The sequence below is a fragment of the Nipponia nippon genome, unplaced genomic scaffold, assembly GCF_047370975.1.
Source record: "Nipponia nippon isolate SJK-2023a ecotype South Korea unplaced genomic scaffold, ASM4737097v1 scaffold_3, whole genome shotgun sequence".
In the NCBI taxonomy this organism is placed as follows: Eukaryota; Metazoa; Chordata; class Aves; order Pelecaniformes; family Threskiornithidae; genus Nipponia; species Nipponia nippon.
In genome coordinates, this window is record NW_028262347.1 from 95,883,916 (window position 1) to 95,899,784 (window position 15,869).

The 15,869-nt window shown below is 36.7% G+C and overlaps 1 protein-coding gene and 1 long non-coding RNA gene across 13 annotated transcripts in view; one reads left to right on the plus strand and one right to left on the minus strand.

The window, feature by feature from the left end:
* LDB3 (LIM domain binding 3) overlaps positions 1–15,869 on the plus strand; it is a 132,653-nt gene that overhangs the window by 83,011 nt on the left and 33,773 nt on the right. For 7 of the 12 annotated variants that reach the window (XM_087767602.1, XM_087767601.1, XM_087767600.1 and 4 more), the window contains 2 exons: positions 11,914–11,949; positions 13,750–13,956. In XM_087767602.1, coding sequence (XP_087623728.1) covers positions 11,914–11,949; positions 13,750–13,956 — 243 coding nt within the window. Of the gene's footprint in view, positions 1–909; positions 1,960–11,913; positions 11,950–13,749; positions 13,957–15,869 lie in introns of those variants that run through there. The other 5 variants (XM_087767605.1, XM_087767606.1, XM_087767608.1 and 2 more) reach the window with 2 other exon arrangements.
* The window catches only part of LOC148054779 (uncharacterized), a 61,994-nt gene that overhangs the window by 2,677 nt on the left and 43,448 nt on the right, over positions 1–15,869 (minus strand). The gene's annotated exons all lie outside the window — the stretch shown is intronic.

Below are 15,869 nucleotides of genomic sequence, written 5' to 3' on the forward strand. Positions count from 1 at the left end.
GAAAATTACCTTGCTTGCAATGAATCAAATACTTTTTGCAAATAACATTTTATTTTCCATTCTGTTTGATATACTTCTCCTTGACTGTGCTCTCATCCCACATCTTCCTCCTTCCTCTTTTTATTTATAAAAACCTGAATTTAAACTATAGAACATCCAGAAGACATTAAACCCTGAGAGGTGCTGAACATTGCTTACAACTTGCTCGAGTGCCCCGGTCTGCAGTCAAAGGTAGCTAGGGGTGTTAGCAGGAGGTGGCCAATACTTCACAGGACTGTGCTTTGAAAAATCCCCTGTTAGTCTGCTTTTTTGACACAAATGACCAGAAATATTTATGCAAATGTCAACATTTACACTCACTCATGTTGAGAAAAGCTATAGAAAAAGTACTGCTGAAACCTGTGGCTCATGATCCTTATGGGAAGGACAGCAGGATAGATATATATATATATATATAGGCTGACCTAGGTATGACAGAATGGAAAATATTTGCATTAATTTTGCTCTTGTATGGAGTTAACTTTCACTGGCCGCTCAGTTGCGGGGGAGGGAGGGAAAAGCCGAGAGAATCTGCTGGCAGGAAAACAATGGCATTACACTGCCTTTCTAGCAAAAGCAGCCCTGTAATACCAAGCACAAGTCAAAGAACATGAAGTTATATTAAGTTACTTCTCAGAAATGAACAACTGCAAAACCGTTCATACATGGTCCAAAAAGGATCCAAGCTTTCTTTGCACTGATTTGAAAGCTGAGGAAAAAAATCCAAATAAATTGCCATTGCCCTAGTTATGAGGCAGGGGAGTGGTAGCCATGGTCCCTAACCCCTTTCTTTCTCCCTCCTTTCTTTCTTCTCTGTGTCTCTCTCTCTCTGTCTCTGTCTCTCTCTCTCTCTCTTTCTTCATGCCACAGGGAAAGGTTTGAAACGGAACGTAACAGCCCACGCTTTGCCAAATTGCGCAACTGGCATCACGGCCTATCGGCGCAAATCCTTAATGTTAAAAGTTAAAAGCCCGCATTTAGCAGGCAAATACACGAGACAGAGAATTACAGTAACAAATTAACTGCTGTCCTGAGTTAGAGCCTAAGAGTGTCACACACGCAGGAACGACTTACTGCTAGGGCCTTTCTCTGAGTGCCTGTCTTCTGTAGATTTCTGTTGTTAGCCTGGTATCCATTCACTGTCACCAAAAGTAAAAATAATGACACAACCCGGTTCATGGGTTGTTGAGGGTTGGACTAGGCGACCTTTAAAGGTCCCTTCCCACCCAAACTACTCTGTGATTCTATTCTATATGTTCTTCATTATAAAGTAGATTAGCTTTTGTCCTTTACTGTATCAAATGTAATGTCAGTATACAGGAAAACATCCCTATTGTACTCTCTTGACTTTAATTCTAGAAGAAAATGAGAGGGAAGTTATTGACAGTATTTCTTTAGGAGGAAGAGGAAGGAGGCTTTTACTGAATTTTACTGCTGTAAGGATAATTAAGTAGGCGAAAGAAAGGTGAAAAGAAAAACTGACTGAGCCTGGCCTAGACTTTGCTAAATGTAAAACATACTTAGTTTGCATAGTTGAATGATGCCGTTTGAAATGAGATATTAGCAATGTGAAGTTATATTTCTTCAGTATATTATACCGGTAGAAGTCATTTGCTGAAACCATTGCTGTAAGTTTTCTGTTGGAAACCTGAATTTCTCATTATGTGAAAGCTAGAGATAGCTGTGATCACTCGGGATCTGTGGGGAAACGACATTTTGCTAGAGGTGATTTAGGAATGAGAAGAATATATAGTACTACTCGTACACTGAAGTTTTTAAAAGCATCTTGTAAGTTTTAAGGAATATGTAAGTTTTAAGGAATATGTTGCCCATTCTGTATTGCTCTTGCTTTGACCCACATTTTTTTCTGTATATAGCAGCATGCTTTATCTGAAATAAAAGGTTTTAAAACTAAAATAATTATGTGCCTGTTTTACACAGTACTTCATTCTGTTTTAAAACAATAACTGCTTCAACTGATTATTGAAAGAAGAGCTTTTCTTTCCACGATAGAGAATTTGGTCAAAAAGCTTTCCCCTATTACCTATAATTCTTACTGACCTTTAAGTTACCTGAATTAGAATAAACCTGACAAAGCAATTGAAAGAACAACAACAGAAATGAACAAATATCATATTAGGTGTGAATGACAATAAAGCGTAATTAATAGATGTTAGATTACGACCTATTGATAATGTCGTTTAGCATTGCCATTTGAATACTATGCGTTCTCTGGCAGTAACGGATTAATTTGTGCCCGTGGTGAAGGCACTTGAGACATTGCTGGTGCTTAGAATGGGATCTTTTTGTTTCAACGTTGCAATAATGCTTGGCTTTTAAGCTGTGTCAGTCAAGATATGGCAAACCTATACCAAAGGCCCCCAAATAGTTCTATTTTCTGTTTGAAGTACACCAAGAGCAAAGTCACTTCCCTTTCTAGTTTCTGCTCTGATCATTAAATGAAACAAAAAATGCAACTAAATTAAACTGTTTGTGGTTTCCATAGGAACAGTTGATGTTAGCCCGCAACGATCTGCATTAGGAGTCCTAAGCACTGACTGAAGCAAAAGTTTCTGGTGCTAAAACACTGGTCTCTGCAATGGAAGGTTGACTCTGTTGCAGCCCTGCCTACAGCCCTCAAGAATTTTTTTTTTTTTTTTCATTAACTTCTATAAACTGGGAATTAGGTACCTTTATCTGGTAGCAGTAATTCTGATCAGAGATTAGTGCATGAGATTAGATTGAAACTCTTAGACCTTTTGCTGCTTCCAAACATTTAGCACTTATATCAGCAGTCCATAAAAGAACAAAGTTCGTTCAAACTCCCATTGTTTTTCTGCGTTATAGAAGGAAGGCAAAGCTACTGTTCATGGGGGATTTTGCATGGACCAACCAAATCAAGTGTTTAAAGGAAAAAAAATCTAGCTATCATATTTAAAAAAAAAAAAAAAAGTAATTTTTGAGTATTATTTAAGAGTACATGAACACTAGTTCCTTTTAAAATGCATTTCACTTTTCTTAGATAAGTACCGTAGCAATTCAGTAAGCATGCCATTTAATACACGACATTCATTTCTATTTTCCTTATGGGAGCACAAACAGACTCTGATCATACCATCTTATTAGTGCCTGTGGAACATCAGCATAACTGCATGAAATAAGAGCAACATTTTAACTTTTCCTGAATGTTGCTAAGATCAAACTTTGGTTCAGAGTGGGTGAATTTTATTTATATATAGGAAATTTTGATAGAATATAAAATATCAATAGGCAATTAACTTTTTTTCATGAACATCAAATGTACCTAAGTAAAAAAATCTTCCAGTTCTAATTTTCAACCAAATTAAATGGTTTTCTGAATAATTAATAATACAACGTTTTCACTTAAATAGGAATTGTGTAACCTTAATGTTTTATGAACATAATACAGATGCTATTTGTTTCAAATAGTCCTAGTGCATGTACTATAATGGAAAAGAAAATGTCTAGATTATATCTCAATGTTTATACTTAATGTTATTTTTAAAGGTATTTTTTAATAATCAGAAAAGCATAGTTTGATCAGATATGAAACTAATGCAGATGTAATTAAGGAACCCCTTCCCCTTAGCTCTGCTTCAGTGGATTTAATGATAAAAATTCAGTGCATATAAACCATGTAATCAGATAGAGAAATAGTTGTAATGCATTCTCCTGGAGGATACAAAATAGAATCTAAACACTCTCCAAGCTTGTAGAATTTCAGTTCTTTATATAATTACAGAAGAAAAAGTAATTTAAAAAATCTTCAATAGTTGGTAACTTTTGGAACTTCTGCAATGATAAAGACCTTTTGTGAAGGTGCTGTCATTAATCCCTAAGGCAAGATTGTTTACTATAGCATATTTCTACTGCTTAGTCCAGTCCCTCTCAAAAAATCTCCTAAGTGATGGGCTTAGTTAATTAAACTGTCAGTTAGATTTTTCTGTCCAGTTTCTTGTTTATATTTAGACTTAACTCTTACTCCTCAAAAATCTGCCTTTATGTTGTCATGGCGATCTTCAAGCCCAGAAAATGAATGTTACTGATCTTTCTTTATATAACTTCCTAATTTTTTGTATAACTTTCTTTTTATAACTTTAACTTTCTCTTATATAAGTATTAAGAGGCCTTGTTTTTCCCTCCTGAGTAGGAGACAGACTTTTCCTGTAAGGTGGAGAAGTGGGGCTGGATTTGTCGTTCTACTACATCTCGTTGCTAGAGACTGTAACAGACTTAGGCCTGATAAGAAACCATTAACAGCTTTAAGAAACCACTAGCTTTGTTCTAGCAAAAAGTCAAGTCTGGCCTGGTTATGCCCTATTTTTAATATGTCCAGGCTTATCTTGCTGTGTGTTGCTTCTGATTGACTGACCCCATCTTGCAGTGTTTCTTGACCATTTGCAGAAGTCTGCTGGTTTGCCTAGGAAAATTAGTCTCAGTTAATGACAGTGAGGCTTAAAATAGGTTCCTGATTGAAGACTTGATGAATCATGTAATTCTTTAAAATAGCACTGATGATAGGCAGGTATATCTGTCCCGCGCTGAATATATTTTGAACCATGACTGTTCTGCTGAGCAGAGGACAATGGTTGGTGACAATACTGTCTTCTAAATAGCCACTGTGCCAAAAATAAAGCGAAGCGCAGGATGTGGATAGTGATATTAACCCCCTGCCCTTCCCAATATTGCCAGTAAAGCATAGTGTTATAAGCATTTAACGAAGATACAGCAAAGCTGATGCCAGTAGGAAATCAAAACCAAAAGGCCTTCCAGGTAAATCTGCTTGTCTGGTCATGACACAGGGAAATGCTCATTTTCTGCTGTGGTATAAGACTGTTTGATCTAAACTAACCCGTTTCCTGAATACTGCTGCCTTGCCTTCTACTCAAATGGTCTTCTCGCCTCCTACGGCGCTTAGAGTGCGGCAGGAATACTGACTGCATGCAGTGTGTGCTGATGGGATGTGGCTAGAGTGTGACTTTAGGAAAGCAGGCATGAGAACTTGACCTCTCTTCCTTTCATGCATGAAGAAATTACAAAAGGAGAAAGGTTCTGTGGCTCCTTCCCTTGCCTCCCTCTTTTCACGCCTGCCTGCATGGGAAGGAGAGTAAGTTTTTGCTATGTAATAAATATAGAGGTCGCTTTCTTTTCATTGCGGTTTCTCTTTCATTATGCACAACTGCGTGGAGTTGCAGCAGCGAGGAACAAGTATTTTAGGGACTACTTTATCGCTTTTGAAAAGTCCAACTCTTGTGTATCACAGAGCTGTCTGAAGCCTTCTTCAGGGGCAGAAGAGGTGACACCGATTTTTCTCTTGTGCACTCAGGTTCCCAGAGGGACTAAGTTGATTTTGCAGCTTCTTGAGCAGTGTCTACCATGAGTTTCAGTGACTGGGACTATCATTACGCTACCATTACACATATCAGAATATACATGGATACTCGCACAAATTTTCGTTGGCAAAGTTAAAAAGATAGAATTTTGGCGTGGTACGTGATAGTACCAGATAATGACTTTTTCGTCAGTTAGCCTTTAATCAACAGCTTTCTGCAATATGCACAAAAATGAATTGACTAAAATTTGCTCTCACGTACAATAACATTCTTTGTTCTACCACTGCTTATCAAAGCCATCAGACACCACCAAGACAAGCTAAGGCACCTTGATCCCCTTCCTTCATTTGCCAGAATTTCCAATGATTAGCTTTGCTGACCTGCCCAATTGCCAAAAAACTTCCTATCTGTATGCTAATCAGATTACCAAAATCCTTTTGAAAGATATACCTTATTTTTCCACAACAGCCCATGAAATAAAGCAGACTTCTATAGGTAGCTTTCTCATTTAAGGAACATAGCTGCAATAAAGAATAATAAGCACATCAGTTTAATATATTCTGATCTGCACTTACCTTTTAGCACCTAAAGAGTGACAAAAACGTAGGAACAGTGAATTAACTCAATTGTCTCTATGAATTCTGAGTGAAACCAGAAGGGAAAATTGATCAAATATAATGTCTGTCTTCCCCAAAATACTCCTGGAAGTTCTGTGGGAAAAATGAACTTAAAGATCATAAATTCCTTTTTTTTTCAAGCCAGTTCTCTGTAGAAGTAATTGATCAAAGACGGTGACTGTAAGGTATGGTGTATCCACTCCAATGTACTCACTTAAAATTGAAAGAGTGAGGCCTCCAAATGAAATTAGCAAACACCATGAAGCTATTCTCGAAATAGCTCATAGAGAAAATAATGCATAAGCTAACAGAGCTTGTTAAAGCTTAAGATTCAATTTTGTGCGTGGGTGTGTGTATACTGACCTATATTTAACATCTCCTCTTTACCATCTCTGTCTTCTGCATGTTCCTGTCCAGCACTTAACTTTTGCATGGGCAGAAATTACCATCGCTTTCATTCCTACTGTGCAACCTTTAAGATTCTCATAGGCGTCCTTCCGCTGATGTAGATGGCCAACCAAGATACCAGTGCACAATGCTACCTTTCTCTCTGACTACTCCCTTGCGCTGCCTTCAGCCCAACAAGGAAAAAGCAGTTCTTGCATGCAGCAGGCTTTCCAACAAGCATGTGTAACCCAGAGGTCCTCAGCTGTGGTCTGTGGATCATCAGACTGGCTCACGGAGCTTTGCTTAGGGTGAGCTGGAGAGCTGGCTGACAGCATAGCACTGGCACCGCTTCCTTTTATTCTGCTTCTAAATTGCATTAATGTCAGCAAAATTACGCTAAATACTAATAACTTCCTAAGAGTTCATTTCCACGTAAGCATTTGTTGTAGTTGACCCAGAATGTTATACGGTTACAAATGAGAGAGAGGGAAGGTAAGAAAATCCTTAAGAGCCTTTATGAAATAAAATGTAATCCACATTCTGAAAGAATGACAACAGCTCTAATTCATACCGCTTACTTATTTGGTTCAGGAACTGAATAGAAAAGACACATTAGTATATTTCAGATGCAGCTTCAAACTTAGGATAATACCGCGTAGAGGAAATATGAATTTTCTTATCATCGATGTGCACCAATTAAAAAGTAGCTCTAAAAAACTAGCAGCTGAAATTGAGATCTGTGGGTTCTTGTTCTTCTGTCAGCTTCCCTGGTGAAAAGTGAAGTCATGATGAGAAAGAACACTTCAGTGAGCAGGGAATAGTTTCCTGGTGTACAATACCTAAACTCGCTGTGCGTTGGGTTTGTCTATAATGGTCACAAATACAAACTGGAAGTCCTGATCCTGTGTTCAGGTGCCTGCTGGCAGATACCTGTGCTTCACTGGCGGGGCTATAAAAAGCTAGAGGGAACCATTCAGATAAATCCAATTGCACACTTAAGGCCAAGATAGGGAATAATTATCCGAAATATATCCCAGCTCAAATTGCTCCACATACTCAGAATTTTGCAGTCTTTGTTCTTATTAAAGTGACATGCTTACCAATAAGATAAATTGGAGTACATATACATGCATGCCAAATATCACTATGTAAATCCTGGAAAAGAGTTATCTTAACTTTCACCAACACCACTGCTGCTGTAGTTCCAGCTGCATTTATTATTTGGCTGTTGAATATAACAGCATACTAGTAGATGCCACTAAAATGTGTCCATAGGAGGTATTTGCTTTGATTTTAGTGAGCTGTTTTGATTGAGTTCCATACTATTTGTTGAAAATGGGTTGCTGGTTGTTTTTTCTTCCACTGAATAGATGATAATGCTTTTCCTATTCTGTGGCAGTGTCTGCACAAACCAGGATACCTTTTGGGAGAAATGTATTTCCCTGTTTTGGAAAGCAGACATACTAGCAGGATATATTGCAATAGTTTTGGCGTGGGCTGCTCACATTCTTGACTACAGTGGCTGAAAAAGAGAGACTAGCTCTTCTTCTACCCCTTTTTTCTGATCCCAAGCTAAAGTTTTAACTAAACCAGCATGATAGTTGTCTTCTGTCCTCTCCAGTTAACTGCCTATGATTTCTTTGTGTGTCTTACGGTGTCTTTGTTAAGATAACAAAAATATAGCTTGGGGAAAAAAAAAAACCAATCAATCTCAATAGTTTTATATTCATCTGACCATGGAAAAATTCTCAGCTGCAAACACAGAAAGGTAGAAATAGCCTCATTGGATCAGAACAGGAATTAATCTAGCTCAGTGTCCAATCTCCAACAGTGTCAGTATCTCACGCCTTTGAGACAAAAATGTTTGGAAGGTAATAACGAAATAGCTTTCACACAGCTTTACTCCCGGACACCCTATAAGAATTTTTTTAAAAATTATTTTGTGACCTCTACTTCTTAAAAGGAAATTTCCTTTTGTAGGCAAACATGTTTATGTAAATATAAGTACGTGTTAGGATGAAAGCTATTGTAAGTCTAATAAGGACAAGTCCTGCAAATCCACAATATACTACTAGAAGAACAGATTTTTTTAAATTTCAATATAGATCCTAATAATCTGTAAGTCGTAATAACTACTTCGTCTTTGAAAAAAGGCCAGTATATATCTGTCAGGTTCGATAGAAGACTATTAGATGATCAACACAGGAAAATACTGATAAACTGAATAGTAATATTTAGTAAAAACAAAAAAAAAACCCCTATAATCTCTTATTAAAGAGGGTGAGCTGATATCTTAAATACTCAGTTAGAATTCAGGAGAGCTTATTTCAGTTCTTTTCCCTGCCGTGGACCTTCTTTTTGACCATGAGCAATTCTATTACCTTTTAGTTCCTCATTTGTAAAATGAGAAAAATATTGTGTTGCTCCATGAGAATGTGGAGAAAAAGATCAGTTCCAGTACTCACTTATTGCTTCAGTACTGAAAGACAGAGAAGAGTTGAAAGACCGTGTGGTCTCTTGGGATGCCTAATGTTCTTTATGTCATCAGATCTTCATTACAAATTAAATGATTCTGTGTCTACATTTTAATGGAACAGAGAGGAGCTCTTCAAGAGAGAGTCTAGATGTACTGTCCTCTAAGGAGAAGGTAGATGGAAGGTGCACAAGCTCCACATCTCAGGTCACCTGAAAGATGTTTGTTTGGGGATCTTTTACATTGGATTTCCAAAAATAAATAGAATGGGAAAGTATTCTAATGTCCAATACATACAGTTCGCATTCAACAGACTTATTTATTGGAAACTCTCTGAAGTTTCTTCAGGCTCTTTTTAGGATTCAATAGCACACACAAGCTTGGCTTGCAAATGAATTTTACATTTTGTTGCTCAAACTATTATAATTCTTTCTAGTGTGTGGGAGGAAAAGACTCTTTCTATCACTTCATCCACTCTGTCTTTATGACCATATCATGTAGCATATTTTTATGAGAAGGAAACATTTCATAATTTCCATTGCATAATATACTGTGTAATTGGGAAGACGGTATATTGCATAAATAAATCTTGTTTGAGATATATGTGCAATATTTAATAAAATCTGTGGAAGTTGCACTGTTGTCTCAGAACAGTCATTGACTAAGGCCCTTCTATCAAAAGCCATTTCAGCTGGGGAGTAAAAGGGCCGCAGACAAAAAAACATTAATATTAAATCTCTCCCGGATAGCTCAAAGCTACTGTCCACTACTGTCAGTTATTTGAACGGCCTGAGCAGCCACAGAGATACAAACTGCTCATAATATTCTGAGCCAAATTCTTTCATGTTGTGAAGGTATCGACTTCACTGAGCCTGCCCCAGGGATGTATTTGACTCAAAAGGAAAATTAATTCTGCATTTAATTAGCAAAAAATGTTTGATTGTACAGGCTGGAAATCCAATAGTCTGTTCCTCAAAAATATTGCCAATAAGAGATACATATGATCTTGAGCCTTTCTCACCGTTAGCCAAATGGGAATTACTCCTGTTGACTGGGAAGAGAAATAGTTCTTGGAAGCAAAACTGTGAAGAAGAATTGTGTGCCTCTGAGCTCATCTTTCCCTTTACTCTCTGCCTTTTCCTTTGCTTTATTCTGTGGAAGTATATTTACTATACTTCTCTCTCTTAACCCTCACAACTCCCCTGCCATCGTCACTCAACGTTATCCTATACTTGTATGCTCATGGATAAAGCTTTCGTGAAATCCTGACCTCAAAGTCAAGTGATGTTTTTCTGCACTCTTCAGTACAGCCACAGCTAGTGGAGCAGAAAAGTTTGGATCAGATTAATAGTAACAACAGAGGCCTAGTGCTGCTTCTGCCTGACCCCAGCTGCCTGCCTTTTGGTCTTGACTATAATATCTCACAGAATATTTGGTAACACTGGAAATAAACAATGCTTTATTCTTTTCAGCCTGTGACTGTGTTTTTTAACATTCTCGCATGATTGCGGTTCTTGGTATACTAACACTTCGCCCAACACACACAGAGTTTCTAATCCTCTACCTTGTTTCACCCTGGCTTTCCTATACCTGACGTTCCAGTGAACTCACGGCTTGGTTACCATAAAGACAGTGTTTGGTTTCTCATTGCTTTAGAGTGGTGAACCAATTGATCTTATTGGGGCATTTACTTTCAAGACAGGTTCTTCCATTCTGACCATAATAACCTTCTTAGTCAGACAGCCACATCTGAGGGTCACTTCGGATCTGCTTCTGGGTTTGAAAATCTGGCTTCAATTCATATATTTTAGGGGTTACATTTTAGTCGGAGATTTTAAAAAACTGGTAGAGAACATCTGTGCCCAAACCTTTGCTGATGTAAATTGGACTGTTTTTTGTAACTTTATTGGAGCCAAGCTAAGGAAGAAGTACGTGACTGTATGTACATACATATGTGTACGTACATAAACACAGAGGGAAATATATGAAATACTAATAATAATGTGGAAAATATTGAGAATAGCCTTCCAAACATAATGTAAGATAATGATTGGAGCCCAACAAATCTACATAAGGACTTTTCAGAAAGAAGGCTCAGTTGGGTAAACGAGGACATTTGCTTTGTGTTTTGTAATTTTAGATCCCAATTAAGAAAAATGTTCTCATTTGGCATATTTCAACTTCAAACGTGCTGAAATTCCAGCACAATTCCTTAAATAGCAAAGGACACAATCACCCACTAAATTGCTAAATATTGAGATTATCTCAATTACTTAATTGGATTTCAAACTTAGGAGTCTAAGGCTAAAGGATTCTATTCTTTATGAAAATACCTGTCTTAACTTCTTACACAATTGCTTGCGCTTAAACTGGTCAGTTATTTTTGTAAGTGTGTCTGTGTGTTTACAGAATAATTCCCTGTCCCTGAAATTGAGGCTGACTTACTCCTCACCTCAGTGAAGGAATGATTTCACTTGTTTCTAATCCAACTTAGATTGAGAAAACTAGTACTTATGTGGGTAGGACAGAGAATTTTTAAGTGATGCCAGATGCATATAATCCATCTTGTATGAGTCTTTGTTAACCATTTAACTGCTTATCACTTCAAAATATTAGAACCTTGAGGACTGTCCAGCTCTGATTACTTTTACTGCTTGGAGTTGGCATCAGAGTATGTTCTGCTGGAATGTTATTGAAATTTTCTTTTAAGAGGGAACTTATTAAAGTCAAAACTATGCCTGAAATTATATACATACATACGATGTCTAATTTGTAACTGTTAATTTTCCTTCATTTTACTTTAATATTGAAATGAAGTGGTTTGCAATTGAGAAGAAGCATACAGTAATCTTGCATATTTGATGGGTTTCACTTTGAGAGCCGAAGAGGTTTCTCACAACTATATTTATGAGCGACCACTCTAGGATGCTTTTTGCAACCAAACATTTCTCCTCAACCCGTCTTCATTCTCCCTGTTGGGGTTTTTTTGCCACCACTGGCAATTGCATTTACTTTATTCATACTGTATCCCCTCCTTTCACAGAGACAAGGAAAATGTTGCAGCAGCATCAGAAAACAGGTAATGTTTGCTGTGTGTGTTTGGCTTCCCTCCTATTCAGAGTTTACCTCCGTTTTCCCCATATTGTTCTTACCTCAAAAACATGAAATTGGTATGCTGTTTGAGCAGATGATGAATGTAGCAGTTTCAACTAAGTAGGTTTGTTAGGCATTTCTTTCTAATGCAGACTTCAAAAAGCTCTGTGAGGTGGGGCAGGTGGGGATCGTGTTTCTCAGAACTTATAAACCTGAAAAATAAGCAGCTTTTATCAAATGTTCTTGAAATGGAGTATTGCCAGTTTGTGATGGATTTTTAAGAACAATTTCCATTTTAAACTTTGTCTAGATTGTTCAAGATGTTTTTAAAATCTAAATAAGATTATCTTTTTGGTATTTTAAGAGCACTTATAGACCAGATTCTTGCATATCTTTATTGATCCTCGATGGGTTATGAGGTTCAAAACATAGTATCTCTGTAAGTAAGTTCTTTCATTTCAAAAGTTGTTTTCTCCCAAAGAATCTCAAGACAATTTGCAGTTACATAGAGAAATGTATTGTTTTCTATTAGGTCATATACTAAAACACACAAGTACTGAAACACAGGTACTTCTTGAGTGAGTCTGCCCAATTGTTTAATGGAGCAAAGAAGTGCCTCTTGTTAGTTTGTCGTGAAAAGAATTCTATCTCGCTGCTTTCCTCTGTCTTGTTGATTTCTGCCTAAACAATGTGCAACCACTTTTTATTTTTGTTTTTTTATGACTGCTCACATTTGAACAAAGGTTGCATAGAGTTAAAATCCAAGTGCAAGAATTATCATTACTAATGACACAAGCAACAGCAACTGGCACTTGGAACAGCAGGGAAAATTGATTTTTATTTTTAAATTAATTATGTCAGAAGAATGAAATAAACCCCTTGATTCCTGTATAACAACTATATAGAAATTAAATTGAAAAAACAAGTAACACATGTTGGCATTTCACTAGCAGTTTAATTTGTGTAAATCATCTACAGGACTATGCAGCTGCTCCACTGAAATATCTTTTTTTTTTATTATTATTAATTATTATTATTATTTTATTTTACCAGGAACAATTTCTGATGTATGACTGGTGTTAGTGTCATACTACATTGCCTTAATCTTGCATGATTTGTCATACCATAGCTTTTCTCCACCTCCATTATCATCACAGCTCTGCTATGTGTCTTATTTTGATAATCCTAGCAATATGGTTTCCAGATTTAACACAAGGTACCTTTTTAATTCTTAAAGCCCTTCCTGGTCTTAAGCGGTAATAAACTAATGAACTGTCAAGATTTGTCATGACTTCATCTGCAATGTCATGATGATCTCATGATATCACGATGTATAAGGAATTTGGGGATACAAAAAGAGGACACTGGATATTTACAGATATAAATCTTTTTCCCGGAAAAAGAAACGACAGAAAAATAAAGCCTTCATTATTAAACCTAGACTTAACTTGATTTTTTCAGTTATGAGGTTCAGCATTTTTGTGGGTTTTTTTTCTGGGTTTGGTTTTTTTGTTATCTGAGGGCTTTACTGCATATAAATAATAACTGCTGTCTTAAAGGGTCAGGTATTAGCATTCTAAAATGCTACTTTATTTGGTATGGTAGGCAGTAAGCACGCGTATCTCTGAAAACTAAAAAACCGAAAAACCCTTTTTTTATTACACCACCAGCTTCTTCTGTGGCTGGAATTCTGTCTCTCACTCAAATACCTGCTATTACCTAGGAAACTGGTGACAAGATAATAAATACCTCATTTACAAATCCCCTTGTAATCTTTGTTACCCAGGCCTACAGCTGCTACACATGCGCCACAGTATGTGACCTCAAGTATTTTGCATCCTCCTAAATCACGCACCATGGATGCCAACACTGACAATGCTAAGCCAGTGGCCTCCAAGGGGTCTGTGAGGCTTGGAGCGGGTACAAGTCAGAGGGAGGCCAGTTTCACCACTACTGGCCAGAAAGTCCCTCTTACTTCATCCAGTAATCAAAGGTACACTGTGACGTGTAACTGCATAACTGACCTGGTTTGGAGCTTTGGAATGGTTTGGTAATAACAACCTCTAACTCCTTCAGATGGAAATGCCCACTGCCTAGCAGGCAGATGTCTCAGTTCTACAAATTCCAGGAACTTCTAGTTCACGTGGGTTTTACGTTTTAAGTGGCACTCCTAAGGATCTCGCCTACAATATAAAGACAACAGTCATTAAGGACCTTCTGCAGAGAAACAGCAGCTGGTATTATTCACTGTATTTCTACAAACATTCCTGTATTCAAATGCAAAACTCTCTTCCATGTTATGTCTTTCTCTAAACGCCTTCTCCAGCACTTTTTTCTACAAATGCTACAATAAGAGATAATTTTTGCCTATTCATTTTTATTTTTGTTCCCTGTATTTTCAATTCTTTACGAGAGATCTGTTGGAGGATTTGAAACAAAAAGAACTTCATGCATTAAGTAAAGGAGACTAAGTACTGCTTTAATAATCCATTTGATTGTTATTTGGACAGAAAGACTCAGAACTTAGGACTTCACTGAGAGAAAGAAGTGTAATCTGCACTTATTTTTTAAATGTCAGAGTGCATTTGTTGCTGTGTTTTCTCATTATGGTTGTTAACCATTATTATCCTCTTAACCTCTACTGATCTGTGTTCCTTTTCATGAGTGAAAATCAGCTGAGAAGAGATATGTGTGTTCGTTTTCATCCATGTAACTTACTCACATTGTGCATTTTATGTTTATTTGTTACCACAAATATGGAGATGTTTGAGAACATCCATTTCCTTTGATTTTCCTTAAAATGCAAAATACTGTAAAGATTAAAAGTGTACAGAATGACTGTTTAAAAAAAAAAACCAAACCTCTAACATACATAATAATGAAACTGTTTTAATAGTTGATCTGTTTTATAAAGCAGCATTCACGTTTATCAGTTCTTAAAATTCTTCTGCACTCCTTCAGATGGAAAATCTAGAAAGGAGGTAATCTTGGGGGGGAAAAAAAGTGGTGTTATTTTATTTGAATATCTCCATAAAATTATTTAAAATTTATAGTAGTTACACTAAAAAAAGCTAAGTCAGTCTGAATTCTTTCTATAAAAGTGAGTAGAGAATTAGCTACCAACTGCATATGTTGTATGTAACCAGATCACCTTAATTTTTAAGGTTTTTATCTACTTCATTTATATTTATTCCAATTTCTTCTTCTGTTAATTAATATATTCTACCCTGCAGGAAGGTGACCAAGCCTCTAACAATTTAATCACATGAAAAGAACTATTACAAACAGCATGCAAGATAAAATTTGTTTGTATTTCTTTTCAATTTTGCAAGGTATTCCAGTATATTTGCATTTATTTTATTTATATGTGTTTGTCCAGTTCAAATCTGTCTCTACACAGGTCCATGTCCACACATATTCTTTTTTTTCTTTTAAATATATATCACTGAGTATGTGTTTTGGTTAACCTTTTGGAGATCGTTACAACAACTAAGTAACTTCACTTTTTTCTTCTATTCAAGGTATGAAGTCTTGATTCTCTTGAAATCTGTAGCAAATTCCCTTTCATTTCAGTGAAAATAGAAAGAAAAATAGGTGAAATCCTAGTTTGTATTTGTTTTCAGGACATGCGTTAAGTCCCATTTTATGCGCAGTATAGTTTCAGTCCTTTCCTGTTTGCCGAGTCGAAGGTGTGTAAGTGCTAAATTTTGACTCGACACCTTTTTAATGTGACAATTCCGGTACCCATTGTTGCACAGAGTGAAAAAAAAGTCCTGCGAGTATTAAAACACGGTAACAGACTAGCCCATGATCCATAGCTGTGATGTACAATATACAGCTGCTCTGCTACATAGTCAGTGTAATTGATACTGTGTTAGCTCAGCAGAAGAATTTACATCATAATGC